General features: G+C 31.6%; 1 protein-coding gene across 1 annotated transcript in view; it reads right to left on the bottom strand.

Moving 5' to 3' along the window:
• Positions 1-1408: 1408 nt before the first annotated feature.
• LOC6052863 (glutaredoxin domain-containing cysteine-rich protein CG31559) overlaps positions 1409-22302 on the bottom strand; it is a 133849-nt gene continuing 112955 nt past the window's right edge. The window contains exons 4-6 of the mRNA XM_038248214.1: positions 2627-2692; positions 2284-2551; positions 1409-2221 (exon numbers count right to left, since the gene is read on the bottom strand). Coding sequence (XP_038104142.1) covers positions 2378-2551; positions 2627-2692 — 240 coding nt within the window. The 3' untranslated portion in view covers positions 1409-2221; positions 2284-2377. The remainder of the gene's footprint in view (positions 2222-2283; positions 2552-2626; positions 2693-22302) is intronic.

Below are 22302 nucleotides of genomic sequence, written 5' to 3' on the forward strand. Positions count from 1 at the left end.
TGATAAAAATTGCCATCATTTTTTTTTTTCTTATGCAGTCGACTCTCTGGTTGTCCATCTTCTCGAAATCAATAATTCTCCATCTATCGATGAATTCTTCAGTCCCTGTTTGCTTTAAAAATCTCTTCCAGTTGTCAATAATTTCAGTTTTCATGGCTTGCATAGACATTTTTCTTGGCGAAACGAAGCTTTAAAGGGTGTTTGACATTAGTTTGTTTTTGTTTGATGGACGTTGCCATGATTCTCTCCCATAGCTGGGTATCAAGAAAAAAATATTTTCAATCGAGTCTTCATTTTGCATCGTTCTGTAATCTGATGATTCTCTTCCTCGACGGTCCCTTGGATATTGACAAGCAGAGAGTCGACTGTAAATTGCTATTTCCCCGAACGCGGTCAAGCCGAAATGCCCGGTGCCCCGGAGCGCGTTCAGGGAAATGACTATTCAGGGATATGACTAATCGGGTAAATGACATTCGGGATTGTGGCCCATTCGGGAAAATGGCATTCGGGGATGTCTACGATTAGGGGAAATGGGAAATTCGGGTAAATGGAATTCGGGGAAATGACTATTAGGGGAAGTGTCTTTTCGGAGAAGTGGCATTCGGGGAAATGTCCCTTCGGTAATATGGGTTTCGGGGAAATGTCATAGATTCCAAAAAAAAACCTTATAGGGTTGGGATTTTTTTTTTAAATTTTGAAGTTTAAAAACATATTTATGTGTTCCCTGATTTTCCGAGTCATTTTCGAGGAAGAAGACTTAAAAACCTAAAAAAATCTATAAGAATTCTTCATTTCAACTCAAGAACTCAACAAAAAGTTTGAATTGTATCACCCTAATTGGTTTTTTGGTCATTTTTCATAATTGTGCTCATAATTTTTAATAGGGTTGTCAGATCATCAAGCTCTTGGACTCACTGAAAAAGTCTTCCAAATACCAAAATACTAAACCCCGTCATGGGTTTTTTTTTTACAAAAAACAACCCATTTTACAATCTTCTAGACTTTTGCCAAAATCGTTTTTTAGCATAACTTTTCAAGTACTTTACAAAACCTTGCTATTTTTAAAATGGACTTATAGGACCCCAAATCGGATCGTTTGACACACATCCGGCCAAAATGTGTTCAGCCAGTATTGAATTAAACAAGTGACATTTTTTTAAGGAGGGTCTTGGAGGTCGTTAAGTTAATTAATTAATTTTATTTAGTATTTTATTTATCTAAAATCTAGAAGGACATTCCTAAACTACGTGAAACTATGGGGGATGGGTTTGAAGTTATTTACGGTTCGAATATGAAAAAACTTTTCAAGTCACAGACGTAATGACGCAAACTTTTACCGAGCATTGAACTTTGTTTACGGAATTTCTTTTTGTTCTACACAATTAAAAACAAACACACATTTTTTTCAAAATTACTACATTGCTTTAATACTTTACTAACTCTGCACATTATGAGCGACAATTTCCGGCATTTTTCCATTTAAAAAAAATCCGCTCGCATTAGAAAGCAGCTCTTCTACCCAAACATTTACTCTTTATTTCTTCAAAAGCATGCTTATTTTTTTTTTGCTGAAACCATCGCGTCGCCGTTTTAAAAATTATTTTCGGAATGATTTAGTTAATTGAGTTGATTTTCTTGCCTTTATTTACAACCTCTCACTTGAACGCCTGTTGAACTTTTTTTTCGCAAAATGCTGGATCAAACTTTAATTTGTGGGTTTCAAAAAAGTTAAAAAAATAAAATTTGTTGTTATTTTGCTGGTCTATTAACGACTAAGTTGATTTAGTGAAAAAAATTCAGGATAGATATAAATAATAACAAATGAGGATTTAATCAATGGGGGGAGGGGGCAGTAATCGGTTCTGGTTCACAATTCTAATAAAAAAGTAACGATATGTGAAACAACTTTCTTAACAACAAATAACGAGCAGTATAGCGTATTATGATTGTTTATGTATGTGTGTGTGAGCAAATAGTACGGGATTTATCGTATAATGTTACAGCTAATTGAATCTACTAGAGTTTAAAGTGTGATTAAACTTTCGTGCACGCTCTAAGAACTGAAAGAAGAAGAGTTATCACAACTACTACATCTTAATGTTATCATAGCTTATCGAACTAGTATTGCAAAGGTTCATCGAAATGTTTTGATTGTGTTGGTATCGTCTTTTCTCTCTAAACGGGGCATCCATTGTTCTATTTCCACAATTTCCATCATAACCTAAAAAGGGACAAATTTTAATCGTAGAATAAATCATTTAACGAATTTCAAAAATTACTCACACATTCATGCTTTTCACGCACACATTTTCACTCAAAAACACAAATCTAAACAAGTAGTAGTAGGCTGGTTCCCCGCTCACTCTCTCCCACTCTCTCAGCAGTTGTGACACTTGACCAGGCCTACTTCGTCGCAGTTCATGCACTTGAGCGCGATAAACTCGGCCGTGAAGTGGTTCCGGTGGATGGACTTTTTCGAGCCACCGCAGGACGGGCAGGGCAGAAGGCGGTAGCCGCCGCAGGTTTTGCACGTAAAGGACGATTCCAGGCACTGGAAAAAAGGTTAGAAAGGTTAGAATTGTTTGAAGTGGTGCAAGGATTCGCTGTGGAAGGGCGATTTGGATACTTTGTATGGTTTCAACATCTTGCGCAGCTCGCCACTCTCGTTCAGTCGTTCGATGCATTCGGCGTCCTGGAATGGAAGAAAAAGATTTGAATTAAATTTTGAAACGGATTTAACTTTTTGAAAAACTATATGATTTTTTTGTTTGAAGATAGCGATAGAAGTTAAAATATTTAAAAAATAGTATATTAGTACTCTTGCTAGCAATATCAAGCAAGGCAAATAAGTCAAAGATTGTTACCCATATTGAAAATTAAAAAAAAAATCATGTAATTTCAAAAACTATTTCGAGTTTTGAAAATTTGACCAAGTCTCCACCAAAACCAGAAATTGATTTTATTTATATTTTTTCATGTCGATCAAACTTTGTGAGGTCCTTCCCTGTGATGAAAGAAGCCATTTTGTGCCATTAGTTCACCCATACAAGACTCCATACAATTTTGGCAGCGATTCATACAAAAATGGTACGTAAATATTCGAAAATCCGTAACTTTTATAGGAATTTTCTCATCGATTTGGTGTCTTCGACAAAGTTATAGGTATTGATGAATACTATTCAGAAAAAAATGGTACAGTCCAGACTCGATTATCAGAAGGTCTCGGAAAAAATGGAATAATCTAAACTTCAGATATTCGAATCACGAATTTTTTTTTTTCGTTGCCTTATTTTTGATTGTCGAGCTTAAGTATGGCCCCTAAACTACGCTAAAGTGATTTAGAATTTTTAATTCCAAGATGGCGGCCAAAAAAATGCATTTTATTATTTATTATGCAATCAACTATTCAAATTTGACTAAAATGAGGTCAAAAAAAGCAAAGTAATCCACTTTAACGACCCCCGGGTCTTTTGTGGTATCTGTTGCAAGTTTCTGCTCATTTCTAGGCGTCCGAAGGTTATGTGTGGTGAGTCACCCAAAACCTCTTTTACGCAAATGGACCGACGTTTTACTTCCTCATCCGATAGAAGGCAAAATGAGGTCACAGAACTCGAAATTGAGTCTGGACTGTATACGGAAAAAAATGCGTTTTTTAAATTAATTTATTTTTAAATTTAATTTTTTATAATCCGTATTTTAATTTTTTGAAGTTTTTTGATGTTCTATAAAAAAACCAATAAAAAAACAAACTACTCAAAATTTTCACAAAACTACGTATTTTCAAAAAAAAATCTCAAAATTTCAGTTTTTCACAATCCTGATCATTTGATACCCATATTGTAACAAAATTTAAATTTTGAGTAATTTTTCAAAAATTCGTAGTTTTGTGAAAATTTTGAGAATTTTTAAAAATTTGTGTTATGACTTCGAAATGTATGAAAAAATGTATGACTTCGAAATGTATGAAAAAATTCCGATCATTGTTTTCCCTTATTGTAAAAAACTGAAATTTGGAGTATTTTTTTCGAAAATACGTAGTTTTGATAAAAATCTTAGTATTTTCAAAACAAATCTTATTACTTTCGAAAAGTATGAAAAAATCCCGATAATTTTATACCCATATTGTGAAAAACTGATATTTTTTTTCAAAAATACGTAATATTGTGAAATTTTTTAGTGTTTTCATTTTTTATGTTACTTTTGAAATGTATGAAAAATCCTGATCATTTGATACCCATTTTGTAAAAAACTGAGATTTTGAGTATTTTTTCGAAAATAAGTAGTTTTGTTAAAATATGAGTATTTTCAAAACTTTTTTTATCACATTTGAAATGTATGGAGAAATCCCGATATTTTGATACCCATATTGCAATAACACTAATTTTGAGTATTTTTTTAAGATACATTTTCAAAATACAGGAAAATACGTATTTTTGTAAAAATTTTCATGTATTTATAATTGCAATGAATAGGTGACATCATCTCGATTTCAAAACACTATATTTTTTGAAACTTTGATGATTTTTCATAAGATTATAGCCAATGTCTCCCATAAAGCCCAAATCCCATAAGCTTTCAGCTTCAGTTAAGGGGTTACATACATGTAAATCGGCAAAAATTTCTGAAGTTGGCTTGAGCACATGATTAAACTTTTTTTTAAATCTGTTTTCAGGGCATTACAATATACATTTTCATCTATCTATAAAATAAATTTGAACACATTTGGTTGTATATTTGCCGAAATATAGCTATTTGAAGTTAGCAGTTTCAAAAAACGGGTGCCACGATATCTCAACACTGCTTTGACCAAATCGGCTCAAAATTTTGGTGAATTAAACTCATTAAACCGGTCTCGTGTGCATGACGAAGACCGATTTAGAAAAAAAACATTGTTATTTGTTATTTTTTTGTTATTAATTTTTGTAAAGGATTTGATGAATATTTGGAATTATGAAATATTGAGATTTTCTACATGTATGTAACCCTTTAAGGGGACTAAAAAAGACACTTTTAAAGCAATAGTGATGCTGCAAAATCTGGTTCCAGAGAAAATTCGAAAAATAATTTATTCCAGAAAAAATCGAAAATTTAGTCAAAACAATTATTTTTTTTTAATCAAGCATAACTTTTTAAAAAGGACTAGAAACAGATAGTTTCCCTCAATTATTATTTCAGACTAAATTTGAAAAATTTCGAAAATCATTTTTATTCAAAAGTTCAGAACATTTCAAAAAAGTGTCTTTTTTAACATTGAAATTCGAACCCACAGTTTGCGTGGTATCGTCAGTTTAATATTCACAGGTTAATTAGGTGGCACTCTCTGAAACTTATTGTCTGATCTTGAAAGACTTAGAGAGAAAATTGTAGGAAATTTTCTGAGCTTTTTAAAGATATTTCCTTCATGAAGTTATTAAAAAAAACTAAAATTGATAAAATGTATAAATTATAGTTATTATAAACTGAAAATGACTTTTACTTAAAAATTTTCACTTATCAAAAATTCGGTTAAACATGATAATATTTTTTGATATTTTTCAAAAAAACATTTTTATTTCAAAGTTTCGTTTCTCTGAAACCATATTTTACACTATCATGCCAAAACTTATAAAAAATTCGAAAATAAAAAGAGCGTATTTTTAGAATTCAGCTTTTGGTGATAAAAAGTTAAATAAAACAAATCGGATTTTTTTCCGCGGACTTATTTTTTTCCAAAAATTCCGAAGGCACCATTGTATGGAGATTTGTATGGAAAAACTAACGATGCAAAATTCCTTCTTTTGACATAGGGAGTATAGAAAGAAAAAAGAAATAAAAATATGAATTTTAAAATTGCGAAATAATTAGCCAAAATCTAGTAAATCACTCGATTGCAAGTTATAATAAAATTATATTTAAAAAATATTTTATTTTTTTAATTGATTTTTATTCAAATCTCTGAATTTTTCAAATCAATTTTGAAAAATAAGCTACGCGGTATTGCTAGCCCGAAAGTCTATTCTTTGATATCTCATTCCAAGGGGACCATAGTTGATCCATCATAAAATGTCGTCTTGCAATTTTTTTTAAATTAAAATAGAAAAAAAAACAGGTTGAACTGTCTCAGGGCAGTAATGCCAGATAATTTTAGGCAATGTTGCCAGAACTGCTAATCTGCCACTGATTTGCAAGAACTTGCGAATAAATTTATGATTTTTTTTTCAGTTCAATAGTGTTTGCAGATTTTTGTATCAGAATTTGATCGATTTGAACAACAAAGGAAGACTCAACTAGCAGATAATTGCATAAATTTTCATCATTATTCAAAACGATGTAATAAAGATTCATTGTCTCCAAATGCTCATCGATCAAATCCCAAATTGGTGTTTCAATACTGAGGGCAATTCATTTTGATGCACTAATTTTATTAATTACCGATATGCGAGCCGTCTTCGGTGCTTTATTTTTGTTTTCCTCCCAACCAAATTGAGATAATTTCCCTCCTCAGTCAAACCAATTATGTTGTTTTGGTTTTTTTTTCGCTGTAATAATTACAATAATTACAACCAATCATAGGAGGCCGCGACGAGCCGTGATTGATGCGTCGGCACACATTTCAACCTGACCTGAAATGGCTTTATCTTCAGTTCAGCAAAGTTTTTCGTAAAGAGACTTGCGCCAAGCGACGAACCTCACAATTTTGAAATGTCTCACATTTCACTTTCTTCCGACTTCAGCCGTAGTCAATTTGTCTCGGCACACCTCTTCTCGCCAACCCATAATAATGAGCTTTGGTGAAAGACGAAAAACTAAAGTTTTAAAACCAAAAAAGCATTTTCAAACCGCGGCTCAGTCACGTTCAGCCGTTCGTTTCGGTAGAAAGTGAAATTAGCCTAAACATAGCATTTTTTTTGTTGTTGTTGCCGCAAGATGGCGTAATGAATCCGTAGTCGGAAACCAGAGAAAGAAATGACACGGTGCTGCATAAATATTTGTCATTACACCCGGAACCCTGACATTTTTTCGGGGTGACTTGATAAAAAAAAACATTTTTGTGTTGTTTTTCGAGCTCTGTGACGTGAATCACAATGAGACCATTCCGGGCAGAGAGAAAACAATCGGCATTTAAGGCGTGCCTCGGCAAAACAAACAAACAAGAAGCAAAAGGACAGTTAATTTATGTCATAATAACTGTTGGACTGTTTGTTTTCGGTTAATTTCGCGCTGACGACTGTCGTTTGAGTCGTTCTGGCGAATTGCGTAACGAAGCGCGAAAATGTGAGTTATGATACGATTGTTTGCAGATTGGTGATATCAAGACTCGGAACTAGTGATTAAAAGCTTCCTAAATGGTTTTGAAGAGAAAGGAAATGGCAAATTAGGCAGAAGAAAAACATTTGAAATGTTCAAATATTGTGCTTTTGCTTTCGATTTTAGGCTATGTTTTCAATACTTAAAAATAATTTAATAGAATACTTCATGATATTAAAATATTTTTTTTTAATTAAACAATAGCTTAAAAATTGGGGCTTCAAAAATAATTCTTTATCTTCAAATTTCTCATCCTATTAGCACATTCTTACTGTATAAACAAATTATTTTGCAAAACTTTTGATTTAGACTTGTTTTGTCACTTCCCATTTGTTCCTATTTATTATTATCAGGTAGAAAGTGCTTTTTAGAAGTTGAACGAATGTCAGAGTTCTGATATGCCAACATTAAGTGCCCGGTGGAAAGACATACTTCTCCCCTTTTAGCCCGATCAACAAAGTTTCAAGAAGAAAATTATTGGAAATTTTCTAAGCTTTAAGAATATAATTTTGTAGGGCCACATCAGTAACCTATCAAATTATTTTTCGTGATTTAATAATTATCCATACAAGTCCTCATACAAATTTGGACACTTTTTAGGCAAAAGAATTTCGAATTTCGCATTTTTTTCGAGATTTATAATTTTGATTTTAATGCAACTTTGTCCATACTATTCCTAAATACTTATTTGAGTCAAGTGGGCATGTGAATATTTGAAAATCTGTATCTTGGGAAGAGATTTTCTGATATGTTGGATTCGCAAAATATGTTATGTTATTTTGGAATATTTTTTCAATTAGGGGAAATATACCCATTCTAATCACTCTAAGCATTTCGACCCATTCTCATCACTTTTGCAGTTTTCTGCTATTAAATCAACATTTTTAGTTACATAAACAGTGGAGAGTTGCTTGCTCACTTTTATTTGAGCTATTTGTTACTTTGGAACAGTAAAAAACACTTTATGAAAGCTGTAATTCATAATCAAAGTGCTGATAGGCCGATAATAGAAAAGGGCTGAAAAAGGGTATAGTTCCCCTACTTTTTTAAAGGGCTAAAAACACTTATTTTTTACATTTTCAAATGTCAAAAGGTCATGAGGATATTCAAAAATTCGTATCTTGAATGAAGATTTTTTGATCAATTTTGTGTCTTCGGCAATGTTGTGGGTTAAAAAATTCTCGATTTTTTAGTCACGTGTTATTGCAACAACTTTATTTTGACAAACTTAACCGTATAGTGGACCAAAAGCACCGATTTTGCTTTCCTCACTGAGGTAAGGCTATAATCCTGCTCTAAAAATGAACTTTGTATAAAAACGTCGTAGACCCACCTTCATGTATACATATCGACTCAGAATCGAAAACTGAACAAATGTCTGTGTGTATGTGTGTGTGTATGTATGTATGTGACCAACAAACTAGCTCATGTTTCTCGGCACTGGCTGAACCGATTTGATCCGAACCTGTTGCATTCGACTTGGTTTAGGGTCCCATAGATCGAGTTTTATACAGATTGAAGTTTCGATAAGTAGTTCAAAAGTTATGTATAAAAATGTGTTTTCACATATATCCGGATCTCACTTAAATGTATGTAAACTATGTCCGGGTCCACCATCCGACCCATCGTTGGTTAGGTTATCAAAAGACCTTTCCAACGAATCCGAAACATTGAAGATCTGGCAACCCTGTCTCGAGATATGGCCACTTAGGTGATATTGATGTACTTTTTTGAAGCCGGATCTAAAAAAATACAGCCATTGTTGTGAGGAAGGCTCCAACCACATAGGTGGATTAAGTTAGTTTTTTTATTTAGGTTCACATATTACTACTTTTTTTAAAGATGGTGATTTTTTTTAGAATTTTGAAAACATAAAGATGTAAAAAAAATCCATGTTGAGTTATAAAAAATATTCAGACTTTTTTCTGAAGTTTTTTTCCATCCTCCAACATACACGTATTAAACCTTTTTGAAATGTTAGTCATGTTTTTAAAATTCTGAAAATTTCTCTAAAATTTCATTTATTGACATTGAAAATCGAATAAATAGATTCCGAGATATCGTCGATTGAAAAATAAGAGCAACTTGGGTAGCATAGAAACACTATATTTTTCACATTTATCTTATTGATTTATTTCTGTAACAAATTCGAATCAACAATGTTGAAAAATGAATATTTTAGAAAAATTTATCTGAACATATTATTAACCAATATATATAAGAGGACAGCATTATCTTTAAATAACAAAAAAACAAACTTGTTGTAAAATTTCGGACAAAAATTGTTATCAGGCTGAAAAAATATTTTCATATTTGCATTTTTTTTTTTACTAAAAATTTGATCAAGTGAACCAGATTAAATTTTAACTTAAGTTCTTTTAAATTGCAAATTTAAATAAAAAAAATATTGTTTGGATTTTTCCAGTGTATTTTGAAACTTTCAAGAAATTGCTTTGAAAAAAATAACTTGCCAAAAATACGTCTCATGGAATTAAGGTCAAACATTGGAACTTTCGGTACATTTTATCATATTTAAAAATTTGAAAAGAGTAAAGAAAGTCAAAATCGAGTTTTTGTGATAAACAATAAAATTGAAAAACCGTGGATTTTTCTTCGTGTTTCGTTTTGTCTGAAACAGTCTTATCTTAACCTGCAACTTTGTCGAAGACACCGAATCGATCAGAAGATTCTTAGAATTTGCTTAGCGGTCTGAAATTTAAAAATGTGTTTTTGTTATCAATATCTTGATAAAAACCAATTAATATTGTACACAAATATATGAGCATAGATCCAACAAGTCAAGATTTTCAATATTTTCCAACGAATATTCATGAAAATGAAATAAACTTGCCATCAAATTATGAATTACTACCCTTTTTTCATATTTTTGTTTTTTTTTTATATTGAATTGTATGAAATGAGTTTTCTAATACTGACGATAGATTACTTTACGATTTTTGTTGGTTTTAATGCTTGAAACAATAATTTGATGAAAATGATAGTCAAAAGTAAAGTTTGCACTATGTGTTCATAGATGGCGCCATAAAATTTTAACTTTGCTGCGAACCGCCTATTTACTGTGTCAAGTAAATTAAGCAAAAAGCTTAAACACAAAACTGACAACATAAAAGTCTAATTTAACATGAAAATACAAAATAAAATTAAGGGATCGTTCAAATATTACGTAGCAAATTAAGGAAGGAGAAGTTTCACCTGGATTGATAACTGGTTGATGTCATGGCATGCTACAACGCTACATGTATTTAACTTTGAATTTATTAAAAAAAAAAGTTAGATTGGTACTGAGAGCGTTTCTAAATAATTTTTTATACGTAATATTTGAACAATTCACAACTTGAAAAACAGCGTAACAAGCTTAGTCATTGACAAAACATAAAAAAATCGAAAAAATTTCAAAAAACGAGCGACAAAAAAATATCTTAAAATACCTCTCTCAAATCGCATGCTGGGAGGCCATCGACACTCCGCTTCCGAAATGGTCGGTTGCCGCAACCTTGCTCCGGCGGTTCGATCCGTTACAAAATCGTATCAAAAACCGTTTCACGACCGAACGACCATTTCTGAAAATGGCCATCGTCGTCGTGCGTGAGTCCTCAACAAGTCTGTCCACACTTGACAAGGCTCGTGCCGGTCAAAAAAGCGAAATAAAAAAACTGTTCAAGATTGAGAGGTGAGGAGTGTCTGAGTAATGGACATGAACCGTAAAAGGGGGGAGGTTAAGGTATGTTGTTTTATTTGCCAAGCCCCCTCTGTTCATAATTGCTCCGAGGGGACAACGTCTGGTCAGATGGTCACGGCAGCAAAAAAACGGTTCAGATTTGATGAGATTTTAAGGCTTGAGCAGACCGATTTGAGGCACAATCGCCGCGACGACAACTGGAGCGTAGATAACGGATTGCCACTTTTTTGTGTTGTTTCTTAAACCTTTTTAATTCGTTTCGTGTTGCAGGCGTGACGAGCGATGGACAAAGTGACAAATTAGGCAAGATTAAAAGGTAGCTGAGCAGGTGCAGTTTGCTTGGTTTGAGTTTTTGGGAATTTTGTTGTAGACGGGCATTGATCTAAGCATCCCGGGCAGACGGTAATATCAAAATTCATGCCATTTCAATAACAAATACTGTTAAAATAACATAAAATGTTATGGATTCTTCTTGAAAAATCAATTTTTGCATAAGGGTTTAATAACAGTTTATGTTATCATAACAAAATAAGTCATTGGTCTGATATTGGTTGAAAGCTAAAACAACTTTGGAATAACATTTTTTGTTATGGAAGAATACCTCCAACTGTTATTGGGATGATCGGATTAGTTGTTAAAATAACAAAAAAAAATAACAAAGATTTGTTCGAAGAATAACTAAAAGTGTTATTAGTCTGTTATTACAATAACAATCCAATAACAAAAAGAAATCATAACGACGAATAACAAATTTTGTTATAAATAACATAAAATGTTATTGGCCTAGTATTTTCAAATATCAAAAAATGTTATTCCCAAGTTATTTCCGTCTGCTCGGGATTCGCATAGATCCATTCCTAAATATTTTTTGATTTAAATTTAAATGGAAAGCAGAATTATGAAAAAATAAAAAAATAAATTAGGTAAAATTGGACCAATAAAAATTAAAAAATTACAAATTACAAAATTAAACATTTTTTTTCTGACAGCATACCTGTCATCATTCCCAGATGTAATACTACCATGAATTTTAGTAATGCTGCACCTAACTTAAGGGGTTACATACATGTAAATCGTCAAAAATGTCAGAGGTCAGAGGGCACATTTAAACTATTTTTTTAATCTTTTTGCAGAGAATTAAAATATATATTTTCATCTGTTAACAAAATAAATATGAAGACATTTGGATATACCTTTTCCGAGATATAATTATTTTAAGTAAGCAGTTTCTAAAAACGGGTGCCACGATGTATCAACACTGCTTCGACCAAATCGGCTCAAAATTTTGGTGAAGACTCGTTAAACCGGTCCTGTGTGCATGACGAAGACCAATTTTCAAAAACTTAATTCTAAAAAAAATAAAAATATTTTTAAGTTTTTCATATTTAAAAATCTTTAGTTTTTGATTTTTGTATTTTTTTAAAAAGCAAAATTTGAAAAACGGGCTTCGTCATGCACACGGAATATGTCTTGAGAGTCTTCACCCCAAATTTCAGCCAATTTGGTCCATCCCATCTCGAGATATCGTGGCACCCGTAAATCAACTCGGCGTTTAGAGAAAAACCGTTTACAAAGTTTGAGAGTTCGCTTTGCACATGGCAAAATTATGAACTTAATTCGTCTCTTACTCAGTTCAGTCACGAAATATCTTCATGAAAGTTTCAGGTGTGATTGAAAATCATCTTTTTAGTGAATTAAGTGAATTTTCTGTAATATGAAATTTTATGATTTTCTATATGTATGTAACCCCTTAAGCTAGTTTTTTATTGCTGCACTGTGCGCGTGTTGCAAAAGTCAACGTCAAAGATGGTGTGCCACCCCCTTTGAAACCCCCTCCCGTGTAATGACGCGACCAATCAAACAGCAATCAAGGCTCGGATTTTTATCGCTCCTTTTAGGGGGAAATGTGTCTCACCCTCGAGCCTCTTTTTATCTGGATCTGAAAATTAATTGCAAGAAAATCGTTTCTTTCAAATCGTGATCACGTGGGGGAGCGCCCCAACGATGGCAAAGTGGTTGATCGTCATGGGTTAACTTTCAATTAATTACGTTTAATTTTTTTCTGAAGTTGATTCAGTATTTTGTTTAAAATTTTCAGAATAATGAAGGTCAAAATCTCCTTTTTCAAAAATTGATGTGAAACTTTTCTAGCGATTTCAGCAAAAAAATAATCGATTTTATAAAAAATAAGCAGTTTTACATAACTTAGCCACCATTTACTAAAAAAAACTGTTGTAAAAACTGTTATGATACCTCTTAACCAAACAATCGACAAAAAAAACAAATCCAATTAACAGTCTTGTTGTTGTCATTTGACAGCCAATCAAATGCAGCTCAACTAACGGTTCATTGGCTCTCCAATCAACAAAAAAAGCGAAAAAAAACCTATCATCACCTTCAACAGCCCCACCGTCCAACAGAGAACCAGTTCCTAATTTACAGCCATTTTCAACGTGAAATAGCAAAAAAAAAAAAGATCAAATGCACCTGTCTTGCAGGAGAGCAAATAAACCAAAGCCTTAATGACAATTAAGATAAGCCTGGCTGGCTACTGCAAAGAGTTTAACGATCTTGCTGCCGGTTTTTCGCACAAAACTTCCACCACCATCACCCTAATGGTCATTTTCAAACCGTCTGCGACGGTGATGAAAACTTGTTTTAGACTTTTCCTCACTCTCGCTCTTCCAAATTTCAAATCGATCGACCTTTCATCGTTTTGATTTAGAGGTTTTTTGTTTTCGCTTCGTGGAAAGAAATTTGAATGGCAATAAATTTGGGGATTTTCTCGATTGCCTGGTGTTGTGTTTTTTGTTTTGGTGATATTTGTTCGAATAGTCATAATTTCAGCTTTCAGAGATAAATAAAACAGTGGGGTTTAATTGGAAGCTTTTGTAGAAGAGGAAACTGAAAGTAATTGACCAAATAGCAAAACAAATTTGAAGGGGTTCATATATAAATTTAAATGCAAACAAAAAAACTAAAATCACCATATCTTTTGGCTTAAAAAAAATAATATAAATACAGAAATAACAAGCCACAATTTCAACACTTGCATGGAAAAAGTGTTTTAAAATGCATTTTACACTAGTTCAGTTGTTTTGCAATCATTAGTTTTCAAAAAATGTACGATTTGAGGAACACAAAAATTTTAGCGAAAAAAATCTTTTGCGATAATAATTTATTTTATAAATTTTAAATCAACCCAAACATGCTTAAAAATTATTCCAAACCCAAGAGAATGCATTTCAAATGGATTTCAGCTGATTGCACTTAAATTTCCATTGAAATTTTGATTTTTTTTTTTTTTGGAAAAATATATTTTTTGCCGCCTGATTTTTCGGGCCAACTTTGAAGGGGGGGAGGACAAAAACATTAAATAAAATTTGTACCAGGCTTACTTATATTTAATATATTTCTAAAATTGATGAAAACCAACCAAATTATGTTGAATTTTCAAGCTTCCTCTTAGAAAATATTTTTTTATAATATGGTAAGTTTCAAATTATAAATACCAAAAAATCACTAAATTTCATATTTGTTTGAAAGTAATAAAAATTTAATAATTTGCAATATGGGTATCAAACGATTCGAAATTTGGCATGCATTTTCACAGTTTTAGAGTTTTTGAATGAAATACTAAAATTTTCACAAAATACCGTATTTTTAAAGTACTCAAATTTCCATAATTTGCGACATGGATATCAACAGATTCGAAATTTTGCATGTAATTAACTGTTTTAGAGATTTTTGAATGAAATATCCAAATTTTCACAAAATACCGTATTTTCTCGAAAATACTCAAATTTTTGTTATTCGCAATATGGGTATCAAACGATTCGAAATTTGCATGTATTTTAACTGTTTTAGAGTTTTTTTTTATGAAAAAGCAGGTAAAATTTTGCTTCGTTTGATACTCATATTGCAAATCATGAAAATTTGGGTACTTTCAAAAAATACGGTATTTTGTGAAAATTTTGGTATTTCATTCAAAACACTCTAAAACTGTGAAAATGCATGCTTAATTTCGAATCGTTTGATACCCTTATTGCGAATTATAAAAATTTGAGTATTTTCGAGAAAATACGGGATTTTGTGAAAATTTGAGTATTAATTCAAAAAACTCTTAAACAGTGAAAATGCATGAAAAATTTCGAATCGTTTGATACCCATATTGCGAATTATAAAAATTTGCGTACCTTTAAAAAAAATACGGTATTTTGTGTAAATTTAAGTATTAGGCCGTTGCAAATATTTTTCAAATTTTATGTCGTTTATGTGTTATTTTTCACAAAAAATATCTTGGATATTTTGAAAACTTATGATGGCAAAACAATTGGTCTTTATAATTTTTCATACAAATTTGGCAGCTGTTCATACAAAAATGATGTATGAAAATTCAAAAATCTCGAATCTTTCGAAGGATTTTTTTGATCGATACGAACTACACTGGAAAAAAATGTTACACAGTACAAAAAAAATTGATGATTTTTTATTTAACTTTTTGTCACTAAAACTTGATTTGCAAAAAAACACTATTTTTATTTATTTTTTATTTTTTGATATGTTTTAGAGGACATAAAATGCCAACTTTTCAGAAATTTCCAGAATGGGCAAAAAATCTTTGCCCGAGTTATGATTTTTTTTAATCAATACTGATTTTTCAAAAAAACGAAAAATTGGTCGCAAAATTTTATCAACTTCATTTTACGATGTAAAATCAAATTTGCAATCAAAAAGTACTTTAGTGAAATTTTGATAAAGTGCACCGTTTTCAAGTTAAATCCATTTTTAGGTGACTTTTTGAAAATAGTCGCAGGTATTCATTTTTAAAAATTAGTGCACATGTTTGCTCACTTCTGAAAAAATATTTTTCTAAGTCTCACCCAAACAACTCACCATTTTCTAATGTCGATATCTCAGCCACTAATGGTCCGATTTACAATGTTAATATATGAAGCATTCGTTAAATTTTCCGATCTCTTTGAAAACAATATTTAAAAAAATAAAATCAAGACTAACATTTCAAAATGGCCAAACATTCAATATTACGCCCTTTTAAAATGTTAGTCTTGGTTTAAAAATTTAAAAAAAAATTTGTCGAGAGCATCGGAAAATTTCTCGAATGTTTCATATTTTAACATTGTAAAACGGACCATTAGTTGCTGAGATATCGACGTTAGAAAATGGTGGGTTTTTTTTGGTGAGACTTAGAAAACATCAATTTTCCTGTTTTCAAACCTTTTCATGGCAATATCTCAGCAACTAAGGTTCGTATCAACAAAAATCAAAAAAGAAAAATATAAAGAATTTTCTCAGCTTTTCAAAAATATTTTTTTCAAACATGTGCACTAATTTTTAAAAATGAATACCTCCGACTATTTTCAAAAATGTCACCTAAAAATGGCTATAACTTGAAAACGGTGCACTTTATCAAAATTTCACTAAAGTACTTTTTGATTGCAAATTCAATTTGACATCGAAAAATGAAGTTGAAAAAATTTTGCGACCAATATTTCGATTTTTTGAAAAAATCAGTATTGATTACAAAAATCATAACTCGGTCAAAGATTTTTTGCCCATTCTGGAAATTTCTGAAAAGTTGGCATTTTATGTCCTCTAAAACATATCAAAAAATTAAAAATAGTGTTTTTTTGCAAATCCAGTTTAAGTGACAAAAAGTGAAATTAAAAATCACTAAATTTTTTTTACCGTGTTTCATTTTTTTTCAGTGTAGTCCATATTCATACCTACAACTTTGCCCAAGACACCAAATCGATCAAAAATTCCTTCAAAAGATACAGATTTTTATTTTCACATATAATTTTTGTATGGACAGCTGCCAAATTTGTATGGAAAATTATATGGACAAACTAATGATTCAAAATGGCTTCTTTGGGCATACCGAAGGCACCAAAAAGTTTCAGCCGGATTAAAAATACAAGAAAATAAAAATACAAGAATGACCGAAATCTGAGAGAACTGCTCTAATGCTTTTAAATCACTTTTTCATTAAAATGTTGAAACCATGGGTCGTATTTTTAATTTTTAAACTTTTTATTTTTAATTAAAATTTTAGGAAGCATTTTTGTAACCTAGGTTTTTTTAAAATAAAAATTCTGCATGGGAGAACTAAAATTTGCACTGTCCTTTTTATTGTTTAATGAATTGATAAATTGATAAATTGATAAATTGATAAATTGATAAATTGATAAATTGATAAATTGATAAATTGATAAATTGATAAATTGATAAATTGATAAATTAATAAATTGATAAATTGATAAATTCATAAATTGATAAATTGATAAATTGATAAAATATTTGAAAGACACAAAGTATTTGAACTTAATTGTGAATATCAATAGAACTAAAGAAACATGTAATTATTGAATAATTAAGCACATCAGATCAAGATTTCTCTATAATAGAATAAAACAATTAAGGTCAAGTCCTTGCTCGGCATCGTGAGACCATCCAACTGCACACAAAGTATCACATCGCTGATCAACCATCCTCCACTTGTAAAGAACTTTTTGCAGCGTCATCTCAACTCGCTGATGATGATGATCTTGCAGGTGGACCATTCTGTACCACACAGTTTAGGCCATTACGGGTGTATGGCGCAATTATTGCTACTTTGGTTCTGCATTAAAAAACGCGACATGACCACCTGCTCCGAGAAGAGGATCTTCTCTAAACCTTTTAAATTTGCTGCTCATATCAACGATCACATGACTTCCTCGCAATTTTACTTGAGCACATGAGAACCGAGTTGAACCCTCTCTTGCGAAGAAGTCGTCTGTCCTTCAAAAGCACCACACACGACGGAGACGACGAGATGGTGCCTCCATTTGGGCTTCTACGGCTTGGAAGGGAATGTCATAACCTCACACGTAATTCTACATCGCTGGGTAATGAGATGCTGCAGCCGAGGGCCACCCTAACCTTTTGTCGTGACCACCACCGTGGAAACGTAATATCTTCCACTGGGTTGTAGACAGCTCAGACAGTTGCAAATGAGACAGGGTTTGAGATTGGATTTTTTCAGAGGATAAGGGAAATTCTCCAAGCAACAACTCACCCCCACGTGCTGCCCGTCCACGAAGACCTGCGGCACCTGGATCAGCTCGCTCTGCATCCGGTCCTTGATCTCCTGCTGGTAGTCGCTGCTCATGAACACGTCCCGCTCCTCGAACTTGACGAGCAGCGTCCGCAGGATCTGCTTCACGTTCGCACACTTGGTGTACGTCTCCCGGACGATGCCCATGCTGGTCGTGTACACCACCACCTTGCCGCCGTCCTTTTCCTTGTAGTTCTGTCAAAATATGAGAGAAAAAAGATTGATTAGACAAAATTACAAAAATTGGCGCGAGATGGCGCACGCGCCCCCATAAATATTCATCAGTTTTGACGTAAAAGAGGGCGTAAATTCCACTTCATTGTTTTTCCCTAAACTGTTTCAATGTTGATAAGTTTACCCTCAAAAACAAAACCAACTTCACAGTGGTCACATAATTGTTCGTCTAGCGCCGAAAGCGCGTCGCCGCCACCTAGCGGAAAAATCTCCCCCGCAAGAAAAATCTTGATGAAATATGACAGATTGGTGCCAAGTTATGTGTGAACGAGTCGGTTTGTATTTATTTTCTTTCTTTTTCCCAGCTCGTTCAGAAGGTGTGAGAAGGTTTGCTGTGGGGGTTCTGCGCTCGTTTGTTGGATTAGGTCAGTCAAGAGAGGTTTGCCCGAGTGATTGCTTAGCAATTGGAATTCTTGGAAAAAAAGCGCAAAACAAAGAGCGCAATTTGTTCGAGAACAATCTGAATCTTGATGAGGGGTGAAAATTTATGAATTCAGTTTTGTTCAGTTTCTTTTATTTTTTTTTTTTTTTTTGACTAACATTTAAAAAAAACCACGCCCAGGTTTTCCAAAGACTTGATAAAATTAGGTATGATTTTGAAAAAATTTATTTGTAAAGGATTGAAAGTTAATACAATTAAAGAAACGGTTTCTTTTCCCAAAATTGATTCGTTTGAAGGCCGTTTATCAGCAACCAGTATTCCAATCAAGAAAGGTCAACAAAAACAAAAATACTGGAGATATCATCAGAATTTTGTTTTTACCATTTATCAGCTTCCTTCAGAAAATATTTCAAAATAAAATAAAACAAAAATATACACAAAACTTGAGCCTCTGAAACTTGTCAGAAAATGGGTATAAAAAAATAAAATCTCGTTAACTGCTCAAGACAGAAAAAGTCAAAATTTTAAGTGTTGGGAACTTGATGGTTCAATTTTTCCTCTTGTTTGATGTAATTTTACTTCATTTTTTGTGAAACCCAGTAAAATCAAATTACTACAATGCTACATCTGGAAATTACGACAGATTTTGTGTCAAAAATATGTCATCAGTTTCTGTTGAATTACGCTTTTTTTAAACATTAATTTAGGTAAAATTACACAAAAGAAAAAATATATATAATTTCACAAGCTTTCACAATTAAACTTTATTTTAACTGTGATGAAAAGATGTAAATTTACTCATTTTTCAAGACAATATTTTTATCATTTTCAACACAAACTATGTCGACATTACAAGATAAATATTTTAAAGATCGATCCACCTATTAGGCCAGATCAATTAAAAATCCGTACCAAAAATCAAAAACCTTAAAAATTTTAAACACGCAATTTTCACCGATAGAATATTTTTATATCTATAGATTCTGATTCAGGCCGGTAAATTTTATCAGAAAAAAATCGAATAAGTTTACATCAAAAACTGATGAATTTTCATCAGTTTTGGAAAATTTTCATCTGCATATTTTACACATTTTTTAGGTAGAATTACTCAAAAAAGAGGTAATATTCAATTGACCAGATTTTCAACCTTCCAAAATTCAACTTTTTATGTGTATGTACACATTATTTATTTATGAGAAAAAATCTGTTTAATAACCTCAAAAATTTATCTTTTTTGTGTAGTTCTACTTATTTCACACGAATTGATGTAAAATTACATCGAAAAAGAGGTAATTTTTTTACTATAGTTTTTTTTCTACCTTCTAAAATTCAACTCTTTTTACTGTGTAAAACAAACACAATAAACTGATTCGATATTATAAGTTTGCTCTTTTGTTGTTTCTTTCCACAGGGTGATTTCGAAGAGTGGAAATGTGCTAGTATAATAATACATGTTTTTGTTGTAATATCACGTAAATTTATGGGGAAAAGATAAGTTGATGTACAAAGAATAACAAATACACATTTTTCAAGGTTATATAACACATTATTCTGAGAAAAAATCTATCTACGATTCTAGATACCTTATTACAATGATTTTTAATGTTATTTTTTCAAGGCAGTATTGGAATGGTTTTTTTTTTAATTTTTTATAATTTATTGATTTTTTTTATTCAAAATTTGTATAAAAAGAATTTGATTTATAATGCAAATGGAGGAGGACAAAAATTTTAAATATATTTTGCAGTGACTTTAGGAAGTGAAGTAAAATCGTACATGATTTTTCCATTTTTTAAAGCTTTTTTATTTTCCAGTGCAAAAGGCAAAAGTTAAAAAGTCTTTTTACATTAAATTCCATAAATGACTAACCCGATTTCAGATTTCGATTGGATTATTATATAAACGGCAAATTTTGACACAAGAAATGCTCCAGAATTTCGATAACAATTTTTGTTCCATAATGTTCTTATACGGACCTATATTTTGCGACACAAATTTCAGATCGATTTGTTATCTTTAGCAAAAACCTTCAATTTGCTGAACCATAATTTTTATAATTGTTTTTCAGTAAGATAAGGTAAGGGCTTAGTGTTGCCAATTTGTTTTAAATTTGTTTAAAAATAAGGAACAATGGCCGTACTTTCAAACATTAAAATGAATTTACTACAAATGTACCTTGATTGTATTATATAATATGCAGATTAGGAATTTACCTAAATTTTCAATTGATTCTATATAGGTCCATGCAATGCCCAAACTATTATTTTTTCAAAAATTTAGAAATCTTGAATTGTTTGAACAAAAATTTACTTCAAATTATTATTTCTAAAAACCTTAAAAAAAGGAATACTTTTGCATTGCAATATCACCAAAGCAAATTTAACTAGTGCAATAATGAAGAATTGCGCTTTTTTGTTTTCATTCAAATTGTTATCAATAATCAAAAGAAAAAAAGGAGTTTCGTTTTCGTCACCACACCGTAACTAATGTGACATAATCGATAGTGATTTCGTGCATTCATTACCGAACACCAAAACATAGCTTACACATACTGGCTGATAGGTTGGTGGCTGCTCTCACTCTAATTTGCCGGCGTTTTTTTTTCTTTAGCTATACTAAAAAGCTCAGTGAATCTGATTAGAAAGTGAAATGAGCCCGATACTGTTTAGTTTTTCTACCCCGCACATTCAGACGTCACTCAGTTGGCAGTTTGCATAACGATCACTGCCAAAATCAACGCGATTCATTTGCGCGATATTTCACCGTTGATAAAGAGTGCTTTTTTGGTATGCATCAACGATTTTTAAGACACCAGTGGAAAACCAGTCATCCGATAAAGATTCTCATCGAGCAGGGAAGGTTTTTTTGCTCTGGCTCATTTTCCACCTAACTATTGCAACAACAAAAAAAAATGATGAAAAAAACATTAGAGGAAGAAGCAAAAAAAAAGCCACTACACGTAAACAAATCGACCAGTTAAATGCAACTTTTTTGTGCTTACCCCACACGAAAGTGCACTTTGCTGAAGAGTTTCTAGTGCAAGCTTTTTTTAATGATTTTGTTGTTGTTGTGAAATGCCGACTTTTCATGCTTCAGAGCTCTTGGTTTAAGCAAAAACGACAAAAATCAAGTTCAAAAATACAGATCTTGGGAAAACTTTGAAATCAAGATTAACTTTCTTATCCGTTTTATTTCCTGCTTAGCTCTAAAAATATTAATGTTTTTAACTTTCAGAGTACTTTATTAAATTTCATCATTTTCAAAAGGATTTTTTAAATTTTGTCGATTTTGGTCAATTTTAGTAAATTTTATTCAATTTTAGACAATTTCAGTCAATTTTAGTCAATTTTAGTCAATTTTAGTCAATTTTAGTCAATTTTAGTCAATTTTAGTCAATTTTAGTCAATTTTAGTCAATTTTAGTCAATTTTATTCAATTTTAGTCAATTTTAGTCACTTTTAGTAAATTTTAGTAAATTTTAGTAAATTTTAGTAAATCTTAGTAAATTTTAGTAAATTTTAGCAAATTTTAGCAAATTTTAGTAAATTTTAGTAAATTTTAGTAAATTTTAGTAAATTT

This window comes from Culex quinquefasciatus, chromosome 1 (assembly GCF_015732765.1).
Source record: "Culex quinquefasciatus strain JHB chromosome 1, VPISU_Cqui_1.0_pri_paternal, whole genome shotgun sequence".
In the NCBI taxonomy this organism is placed as follows: Eukaryota; Metazoa; Arthropoda; class Insecta; order Diptera; family Culicidae; genus Culex; species Culex quinquefasciatus.